This window comes from Nannobrachium achirus (genome assembly GCF_963921795.1).
Source record: "Nannobrachium achirus genome assembly, chromosome: 23".
Taxonomy (NCBI): Eukaryota; Metazoa; Chordata; class Actinopteri; order Myctophiformes; family Myctophidae; genus Nannobrachium; species Nannobrachium achirus.
Genome location: NC_137830.1, coordinates 1660664 through 1674634, shown reverse-complemented (window position 1 = coordinate 1674634; position 13971 = coordinate 1660664). Strand labels below are relative to the sequence as shown.

At 43.8% G+C, this 13971-nt stretch overlaps 1 protein-coding gene across 1 annotated transcript in view; it reads right to left on the bottom strand.

Moving 5' to 3' along the window:
* The window catches only part of hmga2 (high mobility group AT-hook 2), a gene marked incomplete at its 5' end in the record, with an annotated part of 24328 nt that extends 10673 nt beyond the window's left edge, over positions 1–13655 (bottom strand). Inside the window, 3 exons of the mRNA XM_080753899.1 lie at positions 1979–2029; positions 5913–5999; positions 13428–13655. Coding sequence (XP_080610025.1) covers positions 1979–2029; positions 5913–5999; positions 13428–13655 — 366 coding nt within the window. The remainder of the gene's footprint in view (positions 1–1978; positions 2030–5912; positions 6000–13427) is intronic.
* Between the last annotated feature and the right edge of the window lie 316 nt (positions 13656–13971).

Below are 13971 nucleotides of genomic sequence, written 5' to 3'. Positions count from 1 at the left end.
TAAGGGGTCCCTGCTTCATCTCTCTCTCAGCTAAGGGGTCCCTGCATGCTTCATCTCTCTCTCAGCTAAGGGGTCCCTGCTTCATCTCTCTCTCAGCTAAGGGGTCCCTGCTTCATCTCTCTCTCAACTAAGGGGTCCCTGCTTCATCTCTCTCTCAACTAAGGGGTCCCTGCTTCATCTGTCTCTCAACTAAGGGGTCCCTGCTTCATCTCTCTCTCAACTAAGGGGTCCCTGCTTCATCTCTCTCTCAACTAAGGGGTCCCTGCTTCATCTGTCTCTCAACTAAGGGGTCCCTGCTTCATCTGTCTCTCAGCTAAGGGGTCCCTGCTTCATCTGTCTCTCAACTAAGGGGTCCCTGCTTCATCTGTCTCTCAACTAAGGGGTCCCTGCTTCATCTCTCTCTCAACTAAGGGGTCCCTGCTTCATCTGTCTCTCAACTAAGGGGTCCCTGCTTCATCTGTCTCTCAGCTAAGGGGTCCCTGCTTCATCTCTCTCTCAGCTAAGGGGTCCCTGCTTCATCTGTCTCTCAGCTAAGGGGTCCCTGCTTCATCTGTCTCTCAGCTAAGGGGTCCCTGCTTCATCTGTCTCTCAACTAAGGGGTCCCTGCTTCATCTCTCTCTCAACTAAGGGGTCCCTGCTTCATCTCTCTCTCAACTAAGGGGTCCCTGCTTCATCTTTCTCTCAACTAAGGGGTCCCTGCTTCATCTCTCTCTCAACTAAGGGGTCCCTGCTTCATCTCTCTCTCAACTAAGGGGTCCCTGCTTCATCTCTCTCTCAACTAAGGGGTCCCTGCTTCATCTCTCTCTCAACTAAGGGGTCCCTGCTTCATCTCTCTCTCAACTAAGGGGTCCCTGCTTCATCTGTCTCTCAACTAAGGGGTCCCTGCTTCATCTGTCTCTCAACTAAGGGGTCCCTGCTTCATCTCTCTCTCAACTAAGGGGTCCCTGCTTCATCTCTCTCTCAGCTAAGGGGACCTTGGCCTGAAAACATTGAAGACCCCTGGATTAGACAGATTGATATGAGCCAATCGGGTGCTCTGAATCTGTTATTGAGCTCATTGGTCATTGTCCAGAAACACACAGCTGAATTCAGCAATTGACCAATCAGAATCAAGCATTCAACCAAGCCGTGTAATAAGTACAGTATTTAAACCTTTCAGTCAGAGATAGCAACAAGCTCTCCCAGGGAGTTCATCAGGATAGTAAGAATATTGGAAACAAACAATTACAATTTCAGGATAATTACAACCACACCATAACCAAAAAGACAATTCAGATTTATAATGACTCTACACACCCTGTTCACCCCTCGTCTGAGCGGTTACCATCAGGCAGGAGGCCTAAAAAAAGGGTTACAAGCAGGCCTGGAATTTCATCATTTTAGGGTCAAGGCCTTTAACCCTCTAAGGCCCACGGTTGTAATATTACAACGTTTGTATTTTATCCAAAAAAAGGTTTAAATCATTTTATTTTAGCTCCCCCTACCACCTAAACACCACCATTGGATTCTATTGTTTAGTATTACAATGCCATTGGCCACAATATTTGCATATAAATACCCCCCACAGGGGCTGACATTCACACCCGGCAAAGTTTGGCATGGATAGGGGCAACGGTGGCGGAGATACGAGTAGGGCAAAAGTGAGACATGACAGACGGTGGAGGTTTTGATAGTAACTGCGACCTGACGGTCGCAATAAAACACAATGGGAGATATAATGGATTTCCAGACATTTTGTGGGTAAAAATGTACATACTAGGAAAATAAAAGGGGAGAAGTGATAACCACCTCAGGCTCCGCCTCTGGCCTCCTGAAAGGTTGAGTTTTCAGGGCAGTTTTGAAGGATGCCAGTGAGCTACATGTTTTAAAGGAGGTATAGCAGATCTACAAGCATGCAGCGCGACACTCTATGGAATTCCACACCCGGGTGGTTTCTCATTGGCTGAGAGCATGAGGAAGGCGGAGTCATGACACTCACCCATTTCCGGGGGCGTCCTCGAGGTCTCTTCCCTCCGCTGGCCTCGGGGGTCTGGAAAAAAGAAAACAGGACAAAACGTTGAGTCAGACTCTTCAGCAGGGACCCTAGACTGTAAAAACAGAAATGGTCAAAGTGACACCATTGTTTTTAAAAGACCCATTTTGAAGCCTGTCAGCTATTTAAAAACAATCTTTCTATATCTGGTCCGAAATGCTAACGGAAATTAATGCTATATTGTTACCGCAGCCAGGGGTGGGTCTTTTGATTTGATTTGATCTTTATTTATCTTGAACAAAGTAAAGAGTGGAGAAAACTCTACATCATCATCATTATCATCACAATTACCAATAACCATATGTTGTAAAACAATTGGTTGTAATACAAAAAGCTGTATAATACCCTAAAAAGAACTTCATAAATGTACATACAGTGAATGTAAATAAACAACAGTCTTCACTCTGTAGAACCAATAGAAAGCCTAGAAACAGAGCCTACTTTATCATTCATTTTAACACATTGAATGCCTAGATGTCACCAGAGCCCAACTTTTCTTGCGCTGAGCGTGCATGTGACGTCATCACGTTTACATGTCACATGACTATAGGATGTTGTGAGAAAATATCCTGTATAGCCTAAAGCTAATGTTAGCGGATCATAATTTGGCCATTTAGGCAAAGAATTCTGCCATAAAAACGTCAGGATGATGCATTGGATTAAATGGAGGAATCCGGCGGTGCGATGTTCCCAACGTGTAATGTAAACAAACTGCGGTCATCGGCCAACATCCACGGGTAGGCCCGACGTTACGGTAAGACTTAATATTGTTACTGTAAATACAGTATAAAGCCCGGACTAGTTCGGGAAAGGCATTAAGAGTTAAAATGAATGGGATCATAATTCACTAAACACATCTCATGATGATTTAAAAAGTAAGTACTGTACATGTAAGCATGTAAACACCCAACAGGGTTCTCTCGTAAGTATACCTCTTATATGTATGAAATAAGTATAAACCATTACTAGAATGAGGAAGTATCAAGGTGGGAATTAGAACTAGAGAGGCAAGTAAGAACAGCTAATAAACACTCAGTGCATTTCAAATGCAGATATGTACAGTAAATATGAATTAATATACAGTATTGTTACAAAGTTAACATTAATCATAACAATAAGAATCACTTACAGATCATGCCTTTTTGAGGGCAAAACAAGAAAGATGGAGCTGGATTGTGAACAGAACATGAAAACAACACACAATGCTCATGTCAATGTGTGTTTTCAGATATTTAACCACTTGAACCATCAATACTTAATAAACTTGACCTTTCACTCTGTACTTAGTCTGCTCTTTTTCCCCTCTACACCAAACCTCTTTGCCAAAAATAGCTGATCTGCTATTTTTGGCTAAAGTTCTCAGAATATGGACGCAATAGGGTTCAAGTGGTTAATATAAAAAAAGAGAAAAAAAGCTTCTATATCACACAAAGATTTGGAGGACCCCCTGTAGTAACACTGAGGAGCCCTTAGGGGTTCCGGACCCCCTGTTGAAGACCCTTGATGTAAAGGTTTACTAAGGTAATACAATCAAGTATAAAGTTCACCAAAACCTCATTGACTGATTGCTCTGAACAAGGAGCCATGTTACCTGGAATGTGATGTGACACATACTGATTGATTGATTGATTGATTGATTGATTGATTGATTGATTGATTGATTGATTGATTGGGTGAATGTAATACGCCATCATTGTGAAGCACCTTGGATGAAAGTGCTAATACCTGAGATAATACTCAGATAATCTGTGGTTTCACAGGAGATACGCATTTTGGAGTTAGGAACACACACGCACGCACGCACGCACGCACGCACGCACGCACGCACGCACGCACGCACGCACGCACGCACGCACGCACGCACGCACGCACGCACGCACGCACGCACACACACACACACACACACACACACACACACACACACACACACACACACACACACACACACACACACACACACACACACACACACACACACACAGACAGAAGCTTGTGATTGGCTGAACCGGAGGTATGGAGCGCTCTGTTGTGCTCCCTTGGACCGCACGGATGTACCGAAAACTTCTAACAGCGCTGAGTCGGCTCAAGTGGACTTCTCAAGTCCGCATGAGACGGCACACCTCCGTCGTCTCCACCTAAACAAACAAGCGCTCCTTTACAAGAACCCAACTGAACCGGGGTGCTTTTAGGATCCTCCACCACCATACGATAATAAAGAAGGATATTGCAGAAGGGCGTGTATCAAAATGTTCGGGGGTATTGCACATGTGCAGTACAATCTGGCCTGCACCAACACTTTGGCTCAGTAGATGGCGGCGTGTGACCATTAAATGGTAGTGTTTGTTTTGTCTCACTTTAATTGCCCGCTGGGGACTTGGTCTTCATTTGCTCAAATTAAATGTTCTTATGCTACACAACAAGTAGGCCTATTTGGTGCTCTAATAGGCACAGCATATTCCTGAATTAGCCCAAAGTTATAGTTTATTATTTTAATATGCAGTGTGATTGTTAAAAAAAAGAAAATAACAATAAGAAACAAAAACAGTAGAGACAAACAAACACAATAGATACTAGGCCTAATAACTTAGTCTGTGTTGTGGATGAGAATTACAAACCTGCAGCTGTTTAGGTGAGTGGAGAGAGAACCAGGAGAGAACCAAACAAGCACACACCTCGCTCTACTGAGAAGGGATCATGATCTTTTTTATCTCTAGCACCTCTGCTGGAACACTCTATCACACTCTATCACACACTTCGTTTTGGGAAGAGAGTCTGAGATTTCGGGCAGACATTCCACTTCTGGGGGGGGCGGGCAGGGGGTGGTTTAAAAAAAATGTTAAGTTGACTTGCTCTTAACACTTATGTTGCTATGATTTCTTCTCTTCAATGTCCCACGTTGCCATGGTTACCATAGACTTCCATGTAATTGCGCAATTGTGTAAAAAGTGCACGCCCATGCCTAGATGATGCACCACGTGTACGTGTACGTGTACGTGTGCACACTGTTCACAGCTTTCAAACAAAGAAATCCGCTTGGAAATCCGTTCAGGCATTCATGATTTATCAGCCATTATGTTTTCTTCAGATGTAAACATGGCTGCCATGTTTGAAAGAATGGGTTGGTATGGGGGTTAAACATGCAATTTCGCGATCGCGATCATGCCTAATACATTTCTGGAGGTCCAAAAAACATTTTTGAAAAAAAATAATAATAATTTTAAAAACGGCCCAAACTCGGGAAACTCGGGGTTGGCACAGCGGTAGTACCTTTTCAAACTCGGGAAACTCGGGGTTGGCACCAGATGTGTTAATTGCTACCTCTGAACTTCAAAGGGCTTGTGAGCTGCTGTAATTGATTGAGCCATACAAGTGTCAATAGCTCGTTAGTCACTGAAAGCATCAAAGACTACAATCTGTTTGATGTCTGTAATAAGAGTGGAGGGGGGAATGTGTTTGAATACACACAGACTCACCTGATTGGCTGAATGGTTTTGAACCAGGCCACCACCCACGTGCCCCAAGCCTACAGCCCTGATTGGCTCGCCCTCTCTGAGGGCTGGTGGAAAAAGCTTATTTAATGTGAAGGGCCAGACTACACAACACCACCACTACCAACAGGGGGTGGTGTTGTGCAGTCTGGTTTATTAACAAGGCTATTCTGCACTATCCTTCTTTATTATCATAGCCACCAGCCAGTCATCCTTCTCCTCCAGGATAATACACTCCATTGCTAGGCTCGTTAGAATGTCAGAGAGTAGAGAAGAGATCGAGTAGAACTAAAAGACAAGTCGTTTTATGTTTGGTTGCGCTGTGATGTGTGAGTGCGTGTATGCGTGCGTGCGTGCGTGCGTGCGTGCATGCGTGCGTGCGTGCGTCCCACCTTGGTGGCTGCCTTGGACGGTCCCTTGTTCTTGCTGCCCTTCGGACGTCCCCGAGGTCGTTTGGGGACAGGCTCTCCTGTTGGCTCCTAGAGAGAGAGAGAGAGAGAGAGAGAGAGAGAGAGAGAGAGAGAGAGAGAGAGAGAGAGAGAGAGAGAGAGAGAGACAGACAGACATGTTGTGAGCATGTAGATCTGCTATTTTCACAATTTCTGCATCTAATATTTGACAATTTGTCATTTTAGAGGTATTAAACAAGTCCTTAAATTGTCACTTTAGAAATGTGCAGATACCCTCTATACACTTAAACATTATGTTGGTTTGTTTACTGTTGAGTGAGAAAACAACGTTGCACATTATGTTAATCATCTGGGGACCCTTCAAAATAATTTGAGGATGCCCCTGGGGTTCCCGACCCACAGGTTGAGAACACAACAACAGTGTTTCTACCCAGCTAGAAAGGTGCAGTTCTGGGAAATAGAGGCTGTGACATCATCATCGTACTGTAGTTTAGACAGAGCCGAACCCAAATAAATAAGGCTCTGAAAGCGGAGTAATATGAATCCACCCTAACCTCAGTAAAACTAACACTGGTGAATGCTAACCTGGTGAATGCTAACCTGGTGGGACTATTGAGAGGTCAGACTTATGATCAGTCCTCGATTACCACACCCCAAACATGTGACTCCCCGGGTGGATCTCATTGGCTGAGTGGCCATCTCAGTCAACCAGGACACAATACAATACATTCAACAATAAAAACACGCTGAGCAATGAAATCAATCACTGTTACAATACATGTGCAACATGAGCACAGGACCTCTCTGTTACACACAGAGCTATAGAATATTGTCACTGGAGTGACAATATTCACCATAACACACACCCTGCAGTGTAATATTGCTAAATTATTACTTTAACCGTGCTGCGAGCTTGTAGATCTGCTTTTTATCGTGAGAATGTGTTAAAGTCTTTGAATATGCTTGACCCGATTCTATAAATAACTTCTAAATCCTTCTTCTGAATCAGTGGTTCTCAAACCTTTTCATGTCAAGGACCCCCAAAATGACATGCATTTGGCCGTGAACAGCTAAGGGGTCCCTGCTTCATCTGTCTCTCAGCTAAGGGGTCCCCGCCGGGGTCACCAGAGGTCAGAGGATGTGACTAAACTCAGAAATGTGAGTTGTTGTGTTTTGTGGTTTTGTGTGAAAGTGACTCATGATAACATCCTTTATGTTCTATATGAATCATCTCTGCTATGAATACTATTCTATTATGACTCATAACCACACGCACGCACGCACGCACACACACACACACACACACGCACGCACGCACGCACGCACGCACGCACGCACGCACGCACGCACGCACGCACGCACGCACGCACACGCACGCACGCACACGCGCAAGCACACACACACACACACACACACACACACACACACACACACACACACACACACACACACACACACACACACACACACACACGATGGCACCAAAGCGCTTGCTACACTGTGAGTGACTCAGTCTCTGTGTTCCAGGGGAATACCACTAGTTTTCAACATTTAACTGCCATTAACATACCTTTGAACAGTGGCTTTTCAAACTTTATTGACTCACGTCACCCTCTGTAAATAATAGTTTCATCCACAACAACCCTGAATTACACTGTTCGTTTCTAGAATCTTACATCATATTACGCCATAGGGCATTCACAAATAGTGATTTTTAGTATTCGAATTATTCGACCTCAAAGTATTCGAATAGTCGAATATTCGACAGGACTGGCCAAACTGTCAAATATTAAGTAAGCAAGAGGCGAACATTAAGAAAATAGCCGATCTACATGCTCACAGCATGTAGATCTGCTATTTTCACAATATTTATCTGCGGAACCGAGTCACATTAAATGTAATACCTACAAGTGCTTGTCAGGGTGAGGGTCCCCAGTTCAAATATGTTAATTTTGGGGGTCACGTCCTAAAAAGGTTTGAGAACCCCTGGTATAGATTATTTTAAAGTTATACTTGTAACTTGTAACTTTTTTTATAAAACAAATCTTAAAATGGTCCTAACTGTTAAATCGCTAAAGTTTTAGAACCCCCACTCCGTTATTTTCAGCTTCAAAAGCCTTCTCTTTATATGTTTTCTATGAGCCTTGAGGGGGGGAGAATTTCGCGGCAAAATGACGTCATCATACTACCGGCCAATCACAGCGAGGGTTATACACTGCCGGCCAATCACAGCGCATCTTGGAGTGGGGTCGCTAGGGCGGCCATATTTGTAGTCTCCCGTGTCTCTATACTCGGGTGCACGGTGATCGCATGGGTGAAGGAGTGTATCTCCGGAATGGCTGAACGCACAGGAACCAGGGACCCCTCAAAAGATAGATCTCGGCGAGGTGGAGGCAGACGCGGGGGTGTGAGAACCGAAAAACGGCCGAAAGACGCGGACGCGACCGAGGTTTGCTATAGAGCTACTGACCACAAGTTGAGCAACTTACACAGTATAGCTTTAAAGGAGCCTGAAACCCCGCCTCTAATTTGTTTTATGGGATTTCAGAACATGAAAAGAAATCTGAAATGTAGGCGTGGTTATCTGCTGCTGTGGGGGGAGGGGGCGGAGTAATGCGTGTTCTATCAGAGAGAGACAGACCGAAGCTGTCAGCAGTAGGCACGTTGCTGTTTCCATTTCGGAAACATTTTTTAAAACCAGCCATTGGAGGTGTAAAAAGTATAAAGATTCGGCAACTCTATGTTCTATAACCAATTATAATGTGCAAGTATTTTACAAACAAGCTGTCTGAGCTGTTATCCATGGACACACTTTCTCCAGCTCTGGACTGTTTTACACGGAACCGGAGAAGGACGGACGCTACTGCTAGGCTAACGCTGATAGCTATTTTCTGTATGTGTGTAGTGTGCGTAGCCTGTGTGTGTGTCGTGACGCGCGCACACACACACAAACACACACAACGTCCACACGAAAAATAGCAGATCTACAAGCTCACAACGCGTCGCTTTCGAGACGCGTTGTGAGCTTGTAGATCGGCTATGTAGCCAAGCTAAATCAGCTAATAGCCGTAGCAGCAGAAGCTTCTCATGTAAACACGTTTGTTTCGGCTATTTTGTGACAGTGTAGTGTGTGTGTGTGCGCGTGTGTGACACGTGTTTGTGTGTGGTGACAGTGCGCGCACGCACACACACACACACACACACACACACACACACACACACACACACACACACTACAGTCACAAAATAGGCGAAACCAACGTGTTTACGAGAGGCTGCTGCTGCTACGGCTATTAGCTGATTTCGCTCGGCTACATAGCCGATCTACAAGCTCACAACGCGTCACTTTCGTGACGCGTTGTGAGCTTGTAGATCTGCTATTTTTCGTGTGTGTGTGTGCGCGCTGTCACGATGCACGCACACACACACACTACACAGAAAATAGCTATCGGCGATAGCTTAGCATCACTTCTTCTTCGGTTCCGTGGTAAACAGTCCAAAGCTGGAGAAAGTGTCCACTGTCCATGGATAAGCTCAGCCAGCTTCTTTGTAAAATACTTGCACATTTTGTCTGGTTATAGAACATGGAATTACCGAATCTAATCAACAAGTGCCTGCCCACTGCGACAGCCCTACAGTAGTACAGTCTATGCTCTGAACAACACAACGAGACGCCACAACAAGGGCAGAATGAAACCACGCCCCCCTTGATACAACTCTATATTAAACAAACGTTAATAGTAATTAGATATGCCTACGTCACATTGCACTCCAGAACAATGATAGCTAATATTTAATGAGTGGCGCCAAAGTTTTCTTTTCTTCTAGAAACTGGAAGTAAACAGAAATAGCTGCAGAGACCAGCAGAAAGCTCTGAATCCACAAGGCTATAGGCAAACTGAACCATATCACTGCTCCCTATCACAAGTGACTAATTTATATAATATATATTTATAGAAAAAGTGATTTTGTGTTTCATGCTCCTTTAAAGAGAAAACATTTTTTTTTTTTTTTTTTATAATAAGCGAATATTCGACTTCGGTGAACAACGTCGAATAGTGACTTTGATATTCGAATATTTGGTGAATGCCCTATTATGTAAATACAGAATGCACATCTTTCCACCCAAGATTCAGAGAAATATCAGTTTCCATCAGAACGGACTGAAAATAACTTTATACTTGACGTTGTTTAACAACTTGAACCCCAAGCATCCTTCATTCTGGGGGGCAAAATAGACGATCTACAAGATCTTGTAGATCATCTATTTTTGGTGAAGAGGCTATAGATGGGAAAAGAAGGCAAGTACAATGCAAATCAGCTCTGTTTCACTAAGCACAGTGAAGTGATATTGATGAATTCCACATGTTATCAGATTATTCTGGGTCACCCCAGGACTGACATCACAGCACCCCCTTTGGGAAACCCTGGCTTAGAAAAAAAGACCCTCTTCTGTGTTCCTAGAAGTGGAGGATTGATTGAGGGGTCATGTGATCTGTGACATCATGATGATGTACTCTGCAAGCGTACACATTCAGCTGGTCTCATGTTCAACAAAACACAAGGGGTCCCTGCTTCATCTCTCTCTCTGCTAAGGGGTCCCTGCTTCATCTCTCTCTACTAAGGGGTCCCTGCTTCATCTCTCTCTCTACTAAGGGGTCCCTGCTTCATCTGTCTCTGCTAAGGGGTCCCTGCTTCATCTCTCTCTCTGCTAAGGGGTCCCTGCTTCATCTCTCTCTCAGCTAAGGGATCCCTGCTTCATCTCTCTCTCAGCTAAGGGGTCCCTGCTTCATCTCTCTCTGCTAAGGGGTCCCTGCTTTATCTCTCTCTCAGCTAAGGGGTCGCTGCTTCATCTCTCTCTCAGCTAAGGGGTCCCTGCTTCATCTCTCTCTCTCTCTCTCTCTCTCTCTCTCTCTCTCTCTCTCTCTCTCAGCTAAGGGGTCCCTGCTTCATCTCTCTCCACAAAGGGGTCCCTGCTTCATCTCTCTCTCTCGACTAAGGGGTCCCTGCTTCATCTCTCTCTCAGGAATATAGTTTCATTGTTTGACAGCACAATCATCAGTATATTTTGGATTCATGTCAGATATTTAACCACTTGAACCGTCAATACTTCATAAACTTGACCTTTCACTCTGTACTTAGTCTGCTCTTTTTCACCCTATAGTCTACACCAAACCTCTGCGAGGCGTTGTGAGCTTGTAGATCTGCTATTTTTGGCTAACGTTCTTCTAATATGGATGCTATGATTCAAGATTTTAATATTAAAAAGAAAAACAAAGATTTGGAGGACCCCTTGTAGTAACTCTGAGGACCCCCTAGGTGTCCCAGACCCCCTGTTGAAGACCCTTGCTTTATAAAGCCATTTAAATATCAACACAAACATACATTTGATGATCATACATGGAGGATCACCTGGCTTTGCTTTGTTCCGATGGGATCCACTGGATCCCTTCCTGCTGGAGATCTACTTTAGATCTACAAGACTTTGCACATTTAGTGACAGCTTGTAGATCTGCTCTCTATCACTGGTGTAAAGTAACTAAGCACCATTTACTCAAGTACTGTAGCCTACTTAAGTACAGTTTTGAGGTATTTGTAGCCTAGTTTACGTGAGTGTTTCCAATTTCCAGTACTTTTACTTCTACTTAACTACATTTTTCAGATCCTAAATATTGTACTTTTACTCCACTACAAGTTACTGTACTTTGCAGACATAAACACGGTAAAACACTTTAGCCCCATGTTATACCAAAGGCTATGATGCACATTGTGAGCTTGTAGATCTGCTATTTTCAAACATTTTGTACTTTTGGTACTTTACCTTCATTTTGGTGGCAACACTTTCATTAATGTTCATACAATTTCATACAGTATTGATACTTTTACTTAAGTATAAAATGTGAGTACGTTTTCTGCAGATCAACAAGTGTTTGGACCTTCCACTGGCCCAAATCCACACCACTCCACACCACACTGCCCACTTGTGCCAGGTTTTCCACTACAAGGACCTGGGTAGAGTGGTGTGAAAGTGGTACTAAACGGGGTACTAAAAAGTATCCACTCTAGAGTAGGTCTGAGCTAGGCCACACAGGGCCAAACACTTCATAATGACTGATCACTCACTGACTTTTCATTTAGACTATAGATATAGTTGTAATACATGATAATAGATTCTATTGTGTTATAACCACTATTATAATCTATTATAGTGTATTATAATTATCACAGTAATACATGAATACTTTATAATGTATTATAATCACAGTTATAATACATTATAGTGCATTATAATTTGTAATACAAATTTATATTGTATTATAATCACAGTTAAAAGGGTAAATTTGTTTCTTACCGATAGGGGTACTTTTGTGTAATGGAAAATGTAGATATTTGTATGTGGTGCGGTGTGGTGTGGTGTAGTGTGGTGTGGTGTGGTGCTAAAACTGCAGTCGAAAAAGTGAGTGCTTGTAGATCTGCTGCTCTCTATAGTGTGTGTGTGTGTGTGTGTGTGTGTGTGTGTGTGTGTGTGTGTGTGTGTGTGTGTGTGTGTGTGTGTGTGTGTGTGTGTGTGTGTGTGTGTGTGTGTGTTGTTTTGAAGTGTGTTGCGCAACAAGCAGGCTTTAAGTTCCAAGAAGCAGAAAACACAGTGTATCATCTCTGTATGATCACATGGGTTCAACTTAGATCTGCAAGATCACCATGCACTAAACAGCATTAGATTTACAAGATCATATATTCACAGTGGATCGCCATGCACTAAACAGCATTAGATCTCCAAGTACTCTGTCCATAGTGGATCGCCATGCACTAAACAGTATTAGTAATAGATTTACACGAGCTCTATAGTGGATGCAATGCACTAAACAGCATTAGATCTCCAAGTATTCTGTCTATGTAGTGGATCGCAATGCACTAAACAGCATTAGATCTCCAAGATCATATCCATAGTAGTGGATCTGGATCGCCATGCACTAAACAGTATTAGATTTACAAGATCAACAAACCATACTGGATCGCCATGCTGCATGCACTAAAACACTATTAGATCTCCAAGCAAAAGCCCTCATAACAACCTTAAACCAAAACAAAAAACAACGGTGTTTGGTCTGTATAGGCCTATTATATATAGGCTATAAATATCGTCGGTAAATATCGGATCGAACATTCATGGATCGCTTTTAAGTGGCTGAATCAATACGAGTGATCATTTATAGGCTTTAACTCTTTGCTGCTGTTTATTTATTTGAATTAAAGCCACCAACACACAAATGTCCAGATGTCTCCCCAAAGAACACCAAGACATTTGGACATTTTGAAACTGTAGTGTTGTATATTACAGTATATTATATTATATAATACTATAGTGTTATAGACTATATTTGGACTCTGCAGTGTTGGTGGATTTAAACTGACATAAAGACAGTTTCTCAGTCTCACACCATAAACAGAGCAGACAGAAATAAAGAGATGTTTTTCTGTGAACATGCATGATCAGACCTTCTGGGGGTTTCGGGGTCTCCCGGGTCTCCTCTTCGCCGGAGCAGCCTCTGTCTGGGGGTCCGCGGGCGCCTGGGGGTCCGCGGCGGGGCTCCGGCTCTCTGCCTGCTGGTCCGCGGGGCTGCGGCTCTCTCCTCCCGGCGAGCCGTGCAGAGGAGAGTCCGCTGAACAGCCCTCCTCTGCCGGCGTGGAGGAGGGGTCCGTGTGGGGGTCCGTCCGTCCGCTCATTGTGGTGGTTGAAATGACCCGATGTTGTTATTAGTATTATTATTAATAAGTCCTTTTGTTTTATGGTTAAAAATATAAAATAAACCCCGAAAAACAGCAGCGATCTGGAAACCCCCGAAAACTGTCCGTTTGCTCCGTCTGTTGTTTTACCTTCTACCACGCGCACGCGCGTGCGCGCACACACACACACACACACACACACACACACACACACACACACACACACACACACACACACACATACATGGTAGGGCGCGCGCACGCACGCACGCACGCACACACACACACACACACACACACACACACACACACACAC